This window comes from Puma concolor, chromosome A3 (assembly GCF_028749965.1).
Source record: "Puma concolor isolate L17-30 chromosome A3, mPumCon1.1.hap2, whole genome shotgun sequence".
In the NCBI taxonomy this organism is placed as follows: Eukaryota; Metazoa; Chordata; class Mammalia; order Carnivora; family Felidae; genus Puma; species Puma concolor.
In genome coordinates this window covers 66,984,269-66,998,133 of record NC_141669.1, presented here as the reverse complement: position 1 = coordinate 66,998,133, position 13,865 = coordinate 66,984,269, and the positions used below count along the sequence as shown (strand labels likewise).

Here is a 13,865-nt window from a genome sequence, read left to right as displayed (position 1 = left end):
AAGCAAGGACTAGGACCCATCACCTAAAACTAAACTATCTTCCGTGGTGCTCTGAAAGGAAATAGTCATTTCGTCAATGATATTATGGAGTTTACCATTTTTTTCTCACCTTCACTATGAAAGTAAATTACATTAAGAACACACCATTTTGTAAAATTTCCTGAAAAACTATTAAGATAGCCCACAAAATTTCCTGTTTAATACAAAAAGCATGGTTTTTTTTATATGAAATTTATTGTCAAATTGGTTTCCATACAACACCCAGTGCTCATCCCAAAAGGTGCCCTCCTCAATACCCATCACCCACCCTCCCCTCCTTCCCACCCCCCCCCCCCCCCCATCAACCTTCAGTTTGTTCTCAGTTTTTAAGAGTCTCTTATGCTTTGGCTCTCTCCCTCTCTAACCTCTTTTTTTTTCTTCCCCTCCCCCATGGACTTCTGTTAAGTTTCTCAGGATCCACATAAGAGTGAAAACATGGTATCTGTCTTTCTCTGTATGACTTATTTCACTTAGCATAACACTCTCCAGCTCCATCCACGTTGCTACAAAAGGCCATATTTCATTCTTTCTCATTGCCATGTAGTATTCCATTGTGTATATAAACCACAATTTCTTTATCCATTCGTCAGTTGATGGACATTTAGGCTCTTTCCATAATTTGGCTATTGTTGAGAATGCTGCTACAAACATTGGGGTACAAGTGCCCCTATGCATCAGCACTCCTGTATCCCTTGGGTAAATTCCTAGCAGTGCATTGCTGGGCCATAGGGTAGGTCTATTTTTAATTTTTTTTTTTCAACATTTATTTATTTTTGGGACAGAGAGAGACAGAGCATGAGCGGGGGAGGGGCAGAGAGAGAGGGAGACACAGAATCGGAAACAGGCTCCAGGCTCTGAGCCATCAGCCCAGAGCCTGACGCGGGGCTCGAACTCACGGACCGCGAGATCGTGACCTGGCTGAAGTCGGACGCTTAACCGACTGCGCCACCCAGGCGCCCCTATTTTTAATTTTTTGAGGAATCTCCACACTGTTTTCCAGAGCGGCTGCACCAGTTTGCATTCCCACCAACAGTGAAAGAGGGTTCCCGTTTTTCCACATCCTCTCCCGCATCTATAGTCTCCTGATTTGTTCATTTTAGCCACTCTGACTGGCATGAAGTGATATCTGAGTGTGGTTTTGATTTGTATTTCCCTGACGAGGAGCAACGTTGAGCATCCTTTCATGTGCCTGTTGGCCATCGGGATGTCTTCTTTAGAGAAGTGTCTATTCATGTTTTCTGCCCATTTCTTCACTGGATCATTTGTTTTTCGGGTGTGGAGTTTGGTGAGGTCTTTATAGATTTTGGATACTAGCCCACAAAGAGCATGTTAATATAAACATTACAATTGCCAGTCTTCTTCCTTCCTTACTGTTAAATTTTTCTTTAATTATAACACTGTTATAATTAGCTATTTATTTCCCAGCTTTCCACTTTAATTCAAAATACTCATTTCTACCTCTAGTGGTAATCAAAAGACCATTAACCTTATATATTAAAAAAAAAAAGGAAATAAATTCCTTCTCAACTTTAGTTATTTTCACTATATTCTATTTTATCCACCCATTAGCATGGTCTAACCCTGGCCCTAAATCACCATTCAGAATTGCAACTTTCAAAATCTCAAACTCTGAAAATCCCCTATTCCATCTCTTCTCACCTTCTCTAATCCTACTCATCTTTCATCCTATTGCAACCTCTCTAATCTATCAGCCTCCTCCTGATGACACTTGATTTCCTCCTTCATTTTAATGCTCACACTCTATTCATTTCAACTATTCACCTGGATATCCAACCCTACATCTACATTATAGATCCCCAAATCTGAGAAAACTCTACAGATCTTTTTGTTAGTTTCTGAGCAGCTAAGCATTATTGGGTAAGTTATTCAACCACACTGATTGGCTCCACTATAAATCTGTGGTTTCCAAATCGCAAATAAGCCATCAACCTCACATGACAATACATCTTTATGCAAGACAATTCGCCTTTAACTGACTCCCTTTGTGATCTCCTCCCAGGAGTCTTGTGAATTTTCCTACTTTTCCTCAAACTTCCAGCCTTTTAGTGTTACGGTTTCCTAGGATCTATCATCGGTTCCCTTCTGTATTTTTTCTGGCACCCATGTCCTTAGATTCTCATATCTCTATCTCTATTCTAGACCTTTTCCCTGAGCACCACCAGACCTATGTATATCTATCCGCCCACAAGATACTTCTCATTGTTCACCAGACCCTCCAAAATAAACTCAGTACTTATTTTCTATACTTCCCCTCCCCTCAAATTTTCATCCTCTTGTAATGTCTTACTTTACTAAGGGCACTACCATCTGCTCTTTACCCAAGTAAAAAGTGTGGCAGTCATCCCAGACTCATGCCTTTCTCATTCTTTGTATCAAATCAGTAACCAAGTCCCATCACTTTCATACTGTCTCTCTTCTATATCACTTCTACATAAATGCTGTTAATATCTCTATTCTTGCCTCCATAAGCACCAAATTTAATCCTTCTAAAATGCAAATGTTATCTGTTTCAATTCCTTTCATGATTTCAATAGCCTATATTACTGTTTTTCAAGCTGGAGTACAGTAGTGACACCTTTTTAAAAAACAAAATTATCAAGAATCTCTGAGCATTATCCTATAGATATATATCCTAAGAGTCCATGGACCCTGTATGAGAAAGTGACTTAAGAAACTAGTCTTATTCTATGAAAAAAAAAATCAATTGTGAATTGTCACTGCAAAAGAATTTCTTGTTTTTATTACCTCTTGAAAAAAAATCTGAATTAATGAAATTAAAACACAAAATGAAATTTCCTAAATTACCACAGACCCCCCCCCCCCCAAGAATATCTGTGGACCTAGCTTAAGAAACACTAGTTATGATGGTTAATTTTATGTATCAACTTGGGTGGACCACAGTGCCCAGATATGTGGTCAAATATTATTCTGGATGTTTCTTTCAATATGATTAACACATAAATCAATGGACTTTGAGTAAAGCAGATTACCCTCCGTGTGAGTGGACCTCATCCAGTCATTTGAAGGTATTACTGGAACAAAGGCTGACCTCCTTGTAGCAAGCTCCCTTTGAACTCAATGCAATTCTTCCCTGAGTTTCCAACCCACCTACCAGCCCGCCAGCCTGCCCCATCAGCTTTTAAACTAGCTAAACCTCCACAATCTCATGAGCCAATTCCTTAAAATAAATCTCTGTATACACACACACACACACACACACACACACACACACACACACACAGCCCTTGATAGCTCTATTTCTCCAAAAAGAATGTGAAGTAACACATGTCTCCACAGGAAAAAAATCTAACCTTCTTAACATGGTATCTAAGGACTGTCTCCCAATCCCCACCTCTTCAAACTCATCTCCTATGTGCAAGAAGCATACAATCTCTGCTTCGGCTGTACAATACAACCTATAGTTATTTGAGTCTACTATTTTTAGTCATATCTTCATGCCTCTTTTTATGCCATTTGCCTCCTACTCCAACTGTTTATGATTCCTATTTACCGAATTGGTCCTATTCAACTTTCATGTCCTAGTTCAAATTCTCCCTCTTCTAAGTGAATAATCACATCTCTCTTTGTGCCAACATTATTTCAAGAACATAATTCTACCATATAGCACATGTATCACACTGCAATTTATCTGCATGTTGTTCTCGTTACTAGTGAGGAAAGACCGTATCTTATTCAGCATCATATCCCCAATATCTAGCAGATAGTTTATCATATAGTGAGCACTCGGGAACTACTCACTGAATAAACTGACCTTTAAGGAAACTAGCTCTTCAGCCTTCTCATTCACTGAGTACTGTATTTTAGATCCTGACAAAACAGATCTCAGCCTTGAGCGCCACTCTGGCCCTCCTCAGGCCATGCCCCTCACCACTGAGCAAGCAACCGATGGAAGCAAGAGGATATACCCATACATAGATGACACTGCAGTTACCTAGAACTCTGGAAATTCTTGCCCAAATACCTCTAACCCAATTACAGGGCCTGCACAGGACTCTTTCCTAGGTCTGTCCTGAGGATGGACTATACAGATGTATGTATCACTGGGTCAAGGAGAGCTGTTTGGAAGAGCATGGGTCTTAGGCATGCCTACAGGATGCCCACAGGTATGCACATGAGACCCCTCTGTGGGGCTAGACAGAGCTAGGGATGTGGGGAGGAGGTTGAGCTCCACTATACTCTGATAAGAAACTGAGTTTTTGAATTCTAAATTACATAAATTCTAAATTTGAATCTTTCAAGTCATCATGAAGGTATATTTTTCAGATATACCTACTTTTCATGATAAAAGATCAGAACATAGTCAACAATTTCTTAGTCTGGTTTATAACCTTTAAACATTTAGGCCTATCGTGGTAAATGAATACTTGCCCTGAGTCTCACAAATGTCAGAATAAACTTGATGAGTTTCATCAACCTAGTTTTATTAATTATTGAACTAGCAAAATAGAGCTAAGATAGAATAAAGCTAAGATAGGAATAAAATCATGAAGAAAGAGAATACAGACATACCACATCTTATTGTGCTTCACTTTACTGCACGTTGTAGATAGGTTTATGACTGTTAATCAAGTCTGTTGGTGCCATTTTGCCATTTTTTTTCCAATAGCTTTGCTTACTTTGTGTCTCTGTGCCACATTTTAGTAATTCTTGCAATATGTCAAACTTTTGATTCAATATTACTGTATTTATGATGGTGTAATCTTTGATGTTGGTATTGAAAATGTTCAGGGGTGCCACAAACCACACCCAAGTAATACAACCAACTAATCAACAAATGTGTGTGTTTTGACTGCTCCACCAACCAGCCTGATCCAGGAATTAAACATAAGTCTCAAGGCAGTTTCTTCCTCTATACCACACCACCTTTCTAAAAGTAGCTAGCTTAGTGATTACAAAATTGAATATTAGGTATCTTTTAATATCAATTAAATCTCAATTATTTTTAAATATTGAAACTTTCTGCCTATAGTGGTACCAATCTATGTCATAAATCCTAAAAGAAGGTCAAATGCTGTTCTGAAAGAGTATAGTTAAGAACTGATGTTTCCTGTGGGCACCTGGCTAGCTCAGTCAGTTGAGCATGAGATTCTTAATCTTGGCATCATGAGTTCAAGCCCCATGTTTGGTGGAGACATTACTTAAAAAAATAAGTAAGTGGAGTACCTGAGTGGCTCAGTCAGTTAAGCATTTGACTCTTGACTTCAGCTCAGGTCATGGTCTCATGTTTCTTGAGTTCGAGCCTCACATTGGGCTCTGTGCTGACAGTGCAGAGGCTGCTTAGGATTCTCTCTCTCTCTCTCTCCTTCCCCTCCCCTGCTCTCTCTCTCAAAAAATAAACTAAAAAAATTTTATATATTTTTTTAATGTTTATTTTTGAGAGAGAGACAAAGACAGAGCATGAGTGGGGGAAGAGCAGGGAGAGAGGGGGACACAGAATCCAAAGCAGGCTCCAGGCTCAGAGCTGTCAGCACAGAGCCTGACATGGGGCTCGAACCCACAAACCGTGAGATCATGACCTGAGCTGAAGCCGGATGCTTAACCGACTAAGCCACCCAGGCACCCTAAAAAAATTTTTTGAATAAATTTTAAAAAATAAAAATAAGAATTGTTCCTTTTTGAGTTTCCCATATTAATACACGTTACAGAAAAAATTTTCAGTTTAAAAATTTAAAAATACTCCCATATATAGCAACTAGTTTCTGTTCTCTAGGTTCTCATCGCTTTTTGTAGCTTAACTAGATATGGCTCATACAGCAAATCAGACAATGACTATGGACTGCTCTTAAAGACATCAGTCCAATATAAGGCTGTGGACAAATATCCCAATATTTGGACATGATCAGTAACATTATTGGAAACCAAACTGAAGTCACTGTATATTCTAATACGATTCAAAAGCATGGACTATGACTTGTTCTTACAAAGTCAACTCAAGCAAGACATAACATAGGTGGGGAAAATATTCAATAAAGGTAATTAAATAATGGAACAGAGAAAGAACAAAAGGAGAAATAGAAGACAAACTAAAAAGTAAAGCAAATTAAATTCTACAATACTAGAGTTTTCAAAATTTTTTAAGTTAATAAAATTATAAAATGTTTCATTTATTCCTTAACATTTAATGAAAACTTATACCAAATCTATGCTAGGTACTGGTGATACATAACAAAAACTTCTAGCCTCTAAATGCTAACTATCTAGTTGCTGCAGCACTTTTAACAATTTGGTAAAGATAGATATTAGATGATAGGGGAGAGAGCAATTAACTCTCCCAAGGGACTTCAGAGGGTATTAAAGAATGAGTTAAAATTTGCTAGGCAAAAAAAAGGGAAAGGGCAGTGTAGGGAAAAATGATTATTATGATAATAGGAATAAAGCAAAGATCAATAGCTAACAATACCTGAATCTTGCTATATGCCAAGCATTGTACACAAATTATCCTATTTGATTCTCATAACTCTGTGATTCTTTTTATCCTGTTTATAAATGAAGAAATTGAGAAGTAACTTTCTAAAGATTTTATATCTACATAGATGTGATACCAATAGGAATTATATAAAACTAAGCTGTGAATGATCATTTGTTTGAAGAAACATAAAAAAGCAGGTTTGGCCTACTACACAACAATACTAATGACAGCAACCAGCACTGGGAATACAGTGGTCAACAAAACAGAAAATAGATACTATCTGTACATTATTAGAGATTAAGTCTACTCCAGGAAGGAAACACTATCTTTCATCTCATAGATGTAGGAACCGAGATTTGGAAATTTAAGTAAATTGTTTAGGTCATAAACTAGTATGTAGCATAGTGAGAATTAAACCTTGTCTGACTCAAAGCCCAAATTCATCCTACTTTACCACATAACCTTGCTATTATTCATTCAACAGTAGTATATCAAGTACCTACTGTATGTTAAGCATATGCTAGAAATAAAGATGAAAGAGACAATAGATGGTTTCAAAAAATTCACAGGTTAGTTAGTGGAGTCAAACATACCAAAAACTGCAATACAATGAGATAAATGCTATCAGACAAGAGTCATATATAAGTACATGTGATCACAGATTGAGAAGACAACTTGAAGAGGGGCAAGCCCAAAAGTAAGACCAGTCAGGGCTCCCACATTAATCCAAAAGTCAGGGACACATCTAAGAAAAATTTGGGAGGTAAATCACAAAACTTAGTAATAAGACAGCAACTATGACTGTATCATAAGTGTGTTTTTAAAAAAGCAACAAACAAAAACAAAACTAAACAAAAACTATGAGGCCCAATGAGAAAACCTGAGATGACCACGCCAAAATTCAGAGTCAATGCCATACTTGGTAAGAAACCCATATATATATTTTAAAATATTTATTCATTTTTTGAGAGAGAGGGACAAGAGTGTGAGCAGGGGAGGAGCAGATAAGAGAGAGACACAGAAGCCAAAGCAGGCTCCAGTCTATGAGCTGTCAGCACACAGCCTGACGTGGGGCTCGAACCCACGAACTGCAAGATCATGACCTGAGCCAAAGTCGGAGACTTAACCGAGTCACCTAGGTGCCCTGAAACTCATGTATTTTATAAGTCACTTTAGGGTCATTATAAAGTTAGCACAACCTACTTTTGAATCTTATTTTTCTTTTCTTTTAATTGAAGTATAATTAACATACTTACTAGTTTCTGGTATACAGTATAATGATTCAACAACCCTATACATTATTCAGTGCTCATCAATGTAAGTGTACTCTTTCTTGATACCCTTTATCTATTTCATCGTCCCCAATCTACCTCTCCATTCTTTCGAATCTTAAACACTCAAAGAACTAAGAAACACTTCTCAGTCAACTTCCTCTATTAGATAAATGACTTCTGCTAGGTATAGTTTATGAAGGTGCTTCTCAGGAAATACTTAAGGAGAATCTGCATGACCATGTGTCATTTAATTTTTTAAATTAAAAATGATTTTCATAGTAGAGGGCTCCTAAAGTTCCTTCAAGTTCAAGATTCTAAAAGAAGAAAAGCCAGAACAAGTATATAGTAACTGTCAGGTATTTCAAGTATAGATCTCTATAATTATCTAATGGGGCTGAATCATTTTTCTGACACCATTAATAATTTTCTCCATACTTAAAACCCTTATACATATATTCAACTGCTTAGGTAATATAAATAGCATACTTTTAAACTTTAGAATTATGAAATTCACAACCATGTCATAAATTCCTTAAAATTTCATAGCAAGTAATATGCAAAATGGGTTATGGAACTGCATGACATCTCAAACAAGAAAATGATTATTTCTAGTGTCACCAAACCCTATGTGTGGTAACCAGAAGTGAGAAATAAAGATTTCATTTGGCTGAAATACAAAAATGCCCTGCAGCATACAGAAGAGCTGGCCCATCATTCCTAATCTCTAAAGAGCTTCCCCTTCCCCATTAGTTAAACAAGACTGATGCCATGTCACAAGCTCTTACAGAGATTCTTTGATTCAAGGAACTACTCAGTGAAATCCAGGATTTATCTCTGAATGCAGCGAATCCCAAGTCAGTGAACAGACTCCAAAATTATAAGGCAGAGTTGGTAAACAGGCATGAAGAAAATGTAAACAAAGTCCAAAATGGCAAATCCAAAGTCACTAATTAATATTCTCACTTTTAATAAAGACTGTAGATGAAAAAAAATACATATACCATAAGCTTTCTATAACAAAATTCTATGTCAAACTGAAAGCAGGAATAGCAAGACTGCCAGGCCAAAAGTGTAATTATAAGTATATAAACAGATTTCCACTTTGGCCAAGAGAGAATGTCAGGAACCAAATTACTCTCCTGCTTGAAAAAACTAGAAAAAGAAGGACAAAATATATTGTGTTTTTCAAGGCAATGGACATGAAAAAGCAAAGGACAATAGATCCCTGATAGATGGGAAACATACAAGATGAGTCCTACCATTGCCCCAACTTATTACCTTGAAAGGGTTCCTAGGCCATAGAACAGGGATGGGGAACCCCGACAGAGCAATTACCTCCCTGAATTGAGGAGACAGAACTTAATCTAGAGACAACAAGGTGACTGTCATATACAAGGTAGAGTACATAAGAGTAGAAAAGTTCACAGAAAAACCCAGAGATCTGCAGAAGGTATCCCTCAAGTCTTCAGCTGAGTACTTATTAGCATATACATGTGAGGAAACTACCCAAGAACAGTGGGGGGTCGGGAGGGTGGGTACGGATAAGAGGGAATACCACCCAGAGCTCACACAAGTCCAGAAATAGCTCCTGTTCCTACGGAGAGTACTCAGAAGGGTTTTGCCAATAGAGTAACAAAGTAGTACAGCCTGATACAACTTAAAAGCAGGACCTGAGAGATCAAACTGTTTCCAAGTAATTTAATGTATCCCAGAAGAAAGTTCAAGAATATGTAATGAAAAACAAAAATATCCAGCACCCCACAAGGTAAAATTCCAAATGTCTATCATCCAATCAAAAATTACCAGGCATGCAAAAGCAAAGAAACGCAATCCTTTATGAGGAGAAAAATCGATCAAAACCAATCCAGAAATGATACAGATAGAATTTGTAGAAATAAATATTAATCCAGTTATAACTGTACTCTATATATTCAAGTGGCTAGAGAAAAGACAAAGCATGAAAGCTATACACATGTGAAATACAAAAAGAACTCTATTTCTAGAATAGAATCATAATGTCTGAAATGAAAAAGAAGCTGGATGGAATTAACAGCAAATTAAACATTACAGAAGAAAAGATTAATGAAGTTGAAGACGTAGCAAAATTATCCAAAATGAAACACAGAAGACTGAAAAAACATGAATACAACATCAGTGAACATCAAATAGCCTGATTTACATGTAACTGGGACTTCCAAAAGGGGAAGTGGGGGCAAGAATATATATACACACACACACACTTATATATTCTAATATAAATATTTATTTCTAAAAATAAAAAACAGCCAAAAATTTTCTGAATTTGTTAAGAACCACACACCCACAGATCCAAGAAGCTCAACAAACTCCAAGCAAAACACACATGAAGAAAAATAGTTTCATTTTAGAAAGGGTTCTCACTCACAAATTCTGTAAACAAATTTAATCTAGAGATGACTTAGACTAAGGCTACCTTTTAGGTTAACTTACTGGGTACAGTTCAACTGACAATTTAATAGAGTAGATTAAATCAAACATTAACTCGAATAAAGTACTTAACAGAAATCTTAATGATTTTAAAGTTAGCAAAATACAGCTTTAAAAACAATGCATATTTTGTTCCCCTATTAGGTAAATAATTAATTAAAATACATTTATCTTATTTAAGCAAATTATTTTTTAAAAAGCTAAAGACTACTTCTTCCTTTTTTTCTAATTTTCTTTCCCTTTAATTTATATAGGTCATTCAGAACAGAATTAGGACACTGAAAAAACTTTTAAAGAAACTGAGAGGTGGAACTGAAAACAGAAGTAGATTTGAGGTTTGGAATGGAGCTAGTCCTCTCCCCCCCCCCCAAAACAACCTGGCAACCACTATTTTGAAACACCATTACTTTCAAAATATACATATATATTTTTAAAGATAAAGTTGCACTCAATTCCACTCAAAGTGGAAACAAGTGTCTGTTTTTAGTACCTTGGCTAACTATTCAGGGCTCAAAAAAATCTAAATATTTTTTGGAAAAAGAATCATTCAAATAAAAAACACTGAAGTGGAAAACTAAAGGTGTCTGGCTGGCTCACTCAGTAGAGGATGCAACTCTTAATCTCAGGGTCATGAGTTTAAGCTCCACGTTGGGCATGAAACCTACTTTAAAAATAATTAAAAAAGTAAATTTAAAAAAACTGGAAAACTGAAGTATTTTCCTATTTTGTAAATACACCTATTTTTTTTAGGGTTCAGCATACAAATTCAAAATTCTCCATCTAAAAACAAGAGAGGGAACAAGTTCTGAGTATCTACTGTAATGGCTACCCTTCCTGTCATGTGTGTTCCCTAAAATAGAAGTCAATTTAATTATTCTACCCTTTTGCTTATGAAATAGTGGGATATTTCAAAGATAAAAAAATAGTTCCACTGGGAGAGCTGCCAAAAATATATTTACTGTCCATGGAAATAATTGTCTACATTCCTTTTTCCTTTCTTAAGAAAAAAAATATACACACATTTAGTGCCTATACAAATAAAACACCTATGGAAGCACATAGTAGTACAATGCTTCTCTGTAGGATCAATACATACATGAAAAACAACACACAAATCTCTTTGAGCACACAGACTACCAATATCTCTGGGCACACAGACTGAGAAGTTACACTGGAACATTTATGGTTTTGACTTCTACCTCTTCTTTTATTTAAAAAAGCTAAAAAGAAACATAATTTCCTACAAAATACAGAAATGACACTTCATGTGATTATTCACAGTGGACTTATTCCTTAGTAACAATTATTTATTAATAATGCACTAAACTCCCACATACATAAAAGGTTAAGAATGCTTTGAAATTGAAGGTTCCAAACTACGCTTGTAATCAGATTCTATTCAAGAGAGATTAGGCTAAATACACATTATTTTGAACACAACAATAACATTCAGAGTTTGATAACCTATGCTGATGTACTTAGAAAGCTTACACTGATGTACTTAGCTTGAATGCTACAATACCTATAATGATAAAAATGGTTTTTATTTCACTGATCTACCAATATGATCTGGATATTCAACTCCCATCTTAAAAGTACTTCTCTACTTAATACAAACCCAAGTATCATAAACATAAAAGACAAAGATTTGCCTACTAAAATCATTATCTAGTTGTCATCAAGATGTCAGTTACCCGCATTTCAAAACTAGCTTTAAAAATACTTTAAAATGATCCCCCCAATATTAATCTAACAATTCACATAATAATCTAATCAGACTTGAGTTACTGTACCCATTTAAATTACTTGCCACAGCAACAGTTCTCACCAATCAGAACTGTTATTTGAAATTCTTTTTTTTGAAATCTGTTATTACTTCACCAGTTTCAAAATCTCAGCCACTTATTTTTAGATACAAGGGTTAATAAGACATTTCTGCATCTAATACACATAACTTCACAGTAAAGGCTTTATTCCCCCTTAGGAAACTATTCCCATATTCTCTTTTCTCTATTTACCAATTAGAGGACACAACGTGATTTGGATTTCAACACTTAAAGACAGTAAGTGACAATATACGGTTTGCAGAATGAAAAATTAAAGTTTCACAATTTTAATAGGCGTAATTACTAGACTGTGATAAATGGGCTGGGCAGGTAAGATTATCACTCCTTTCAAGGTCCAATTCTTAAACCACCTGAATTTTTCTGGCCAAAGCAATTAGGAGCTTAAAACATAAAATCTCTAAGTTTACAGTACGCCCTTTTTCAAAAACAAGTTACCCTAGTAAAGAAAAGAACACTTACATTTGGAGCATGACCTGGTTCAAGAATACCCCATCAACCAAAGCCACATATTCATCCAGGTTGGTCCCATTTCCTGCAGCCAGAGGTCCAAACGTTTTAACCTAGAACGGAATGATCGTCAGGACACGAACGCCCATCTCCATCTCTGCAGCCACAAATAATGCAGCAAAAGATACAATAAATAACACCCTACTTACCCAAGTGACCAAGGGGCTGGTCATAAACTGCTCCAGGAGGGGAGTAAAAATTTCGTTCTCCATTTTACAGATAATGTATTTGAAAAAGGGAACTACCACAAAAATACGCCTAGGGAATTGATCACTAAACGTTGAAGAAGTAAGTAGAAATCAGTGAAAGTCCATTTTGGCACAGGAAGAAAATCCCATCGTGGAGGGGAGAAAAACTCTCCCTCCTCAAAAAACACCCCAGAGGGGAAGAAGCCGAAATCCCGAGAAGCGGCTTCGACAGCAGCCACGAGCGGCAGCTTGCGCTGGAAATGTCTGTACCGGGCGAGGAGGGGCAGAGAAAAGGCATCTGGAGGAGGAGGAAGGGAAAGGGGGCTGGAGCAGCAAGACAAAAAGCCCGTCAAGGTTGCCCAGCTCCTGGTGGAGCCAGACCAGCGAAGCTGCCCGCAATGAATTAATCCCAACGTGGGCTAAATGAAATACCACGTTAGATAGTATGTTGAGGGTTCCGAGCGGCCACCAGGCTCGACCTCCGCGTCCCGCTCAACACGTTCCACCCACCAGTGGGCATGGAGCCGCTACGACCCGCGGAGCCTCGCCTGCCCGCAGCCCCTCACCAACGACAGGCAGGGCTCGCCCCTTCCCCCCGAACAGACACCATCCCTCCGCCGACCTCAAGCCTCGCTTCCAGCCCCCTTCCCCTCCCGGGGGGTGGGGGCTTGAATGTGTGTCCCTAACCCCCCAGTTTCCTCAGCCCCGTAGCCTTTTCAGCGCGCCTCTGGGAAGCCCTGGCACAAAGTCACCACCGCGCTCCAGCCTCCTCCACCGCCCTCTCTGGAGGAGCCGGAGTAACGGCCTCAGAACCGCAGTGCCGCATCACACCCCGCTCCACGCCGCCCAACTAGTGCCGTGAACCCTCCGTCAAAGGGAGCGCGCTTCTCCCTCCGCGCCCATATCCTTCCGCCGACTCTCCGCCCCTCCCGCGCCGCAGCCTCTGGATTGTGGGAGAAGAAAACCGCTGCATGAGCGCGCTCCCGAACGAGCGCGCCCCCGGACGGCCCCGCCGCCGCCCAGATTTTGGCGGCGGGCGCAGGCGTGGACGCGCGCTCCATGCAGCTGCTGCGGTGGCCGGCCCTAGCTCGCG

General features: G+C 38.3%; 1 protein-coding gene across 7 annotated transcripts in view; it reads right to left on the bottom strand.

The window, feature by feature from the left end:
• The window catches only part of CCDC88A (coiled-coil and HOOK domain protein 88A), a 141,206-nt gene extending 127,579 nt beyond the window's left edge, over positions 1-13,627 (bottom strand). For 4 of the 7 annotated variants that reach the window (XM_086701079.1, XM_086701081.1, XM_086701082.1 and 1 more), the window contains exons 1-2: positions 12,734-13,626; positions 12,537-12,637 (exon numbers count right to left, since the gene is read on the bottom strand). In XM_086701079.1, coding sequence (XP_086557205.1) covers positions 12,537-12,637; positions 12,734-12,796 — 164 coding nt within the window. In that variant the 5' untranslated portion in view covers positions 12,797-13,626. Of the gene's footprint in view, positions 1-12,536; positions 12,638-12,733 lie in introns of all 7 variants that reach the window. The other 3 variants (XM_086701077.1, XM_025931731.2, XM_086701076.1) reach the window with 2 other exon arrangements.
• Positions 13,628-13,865: the final 238 nt, after the last annotated feature.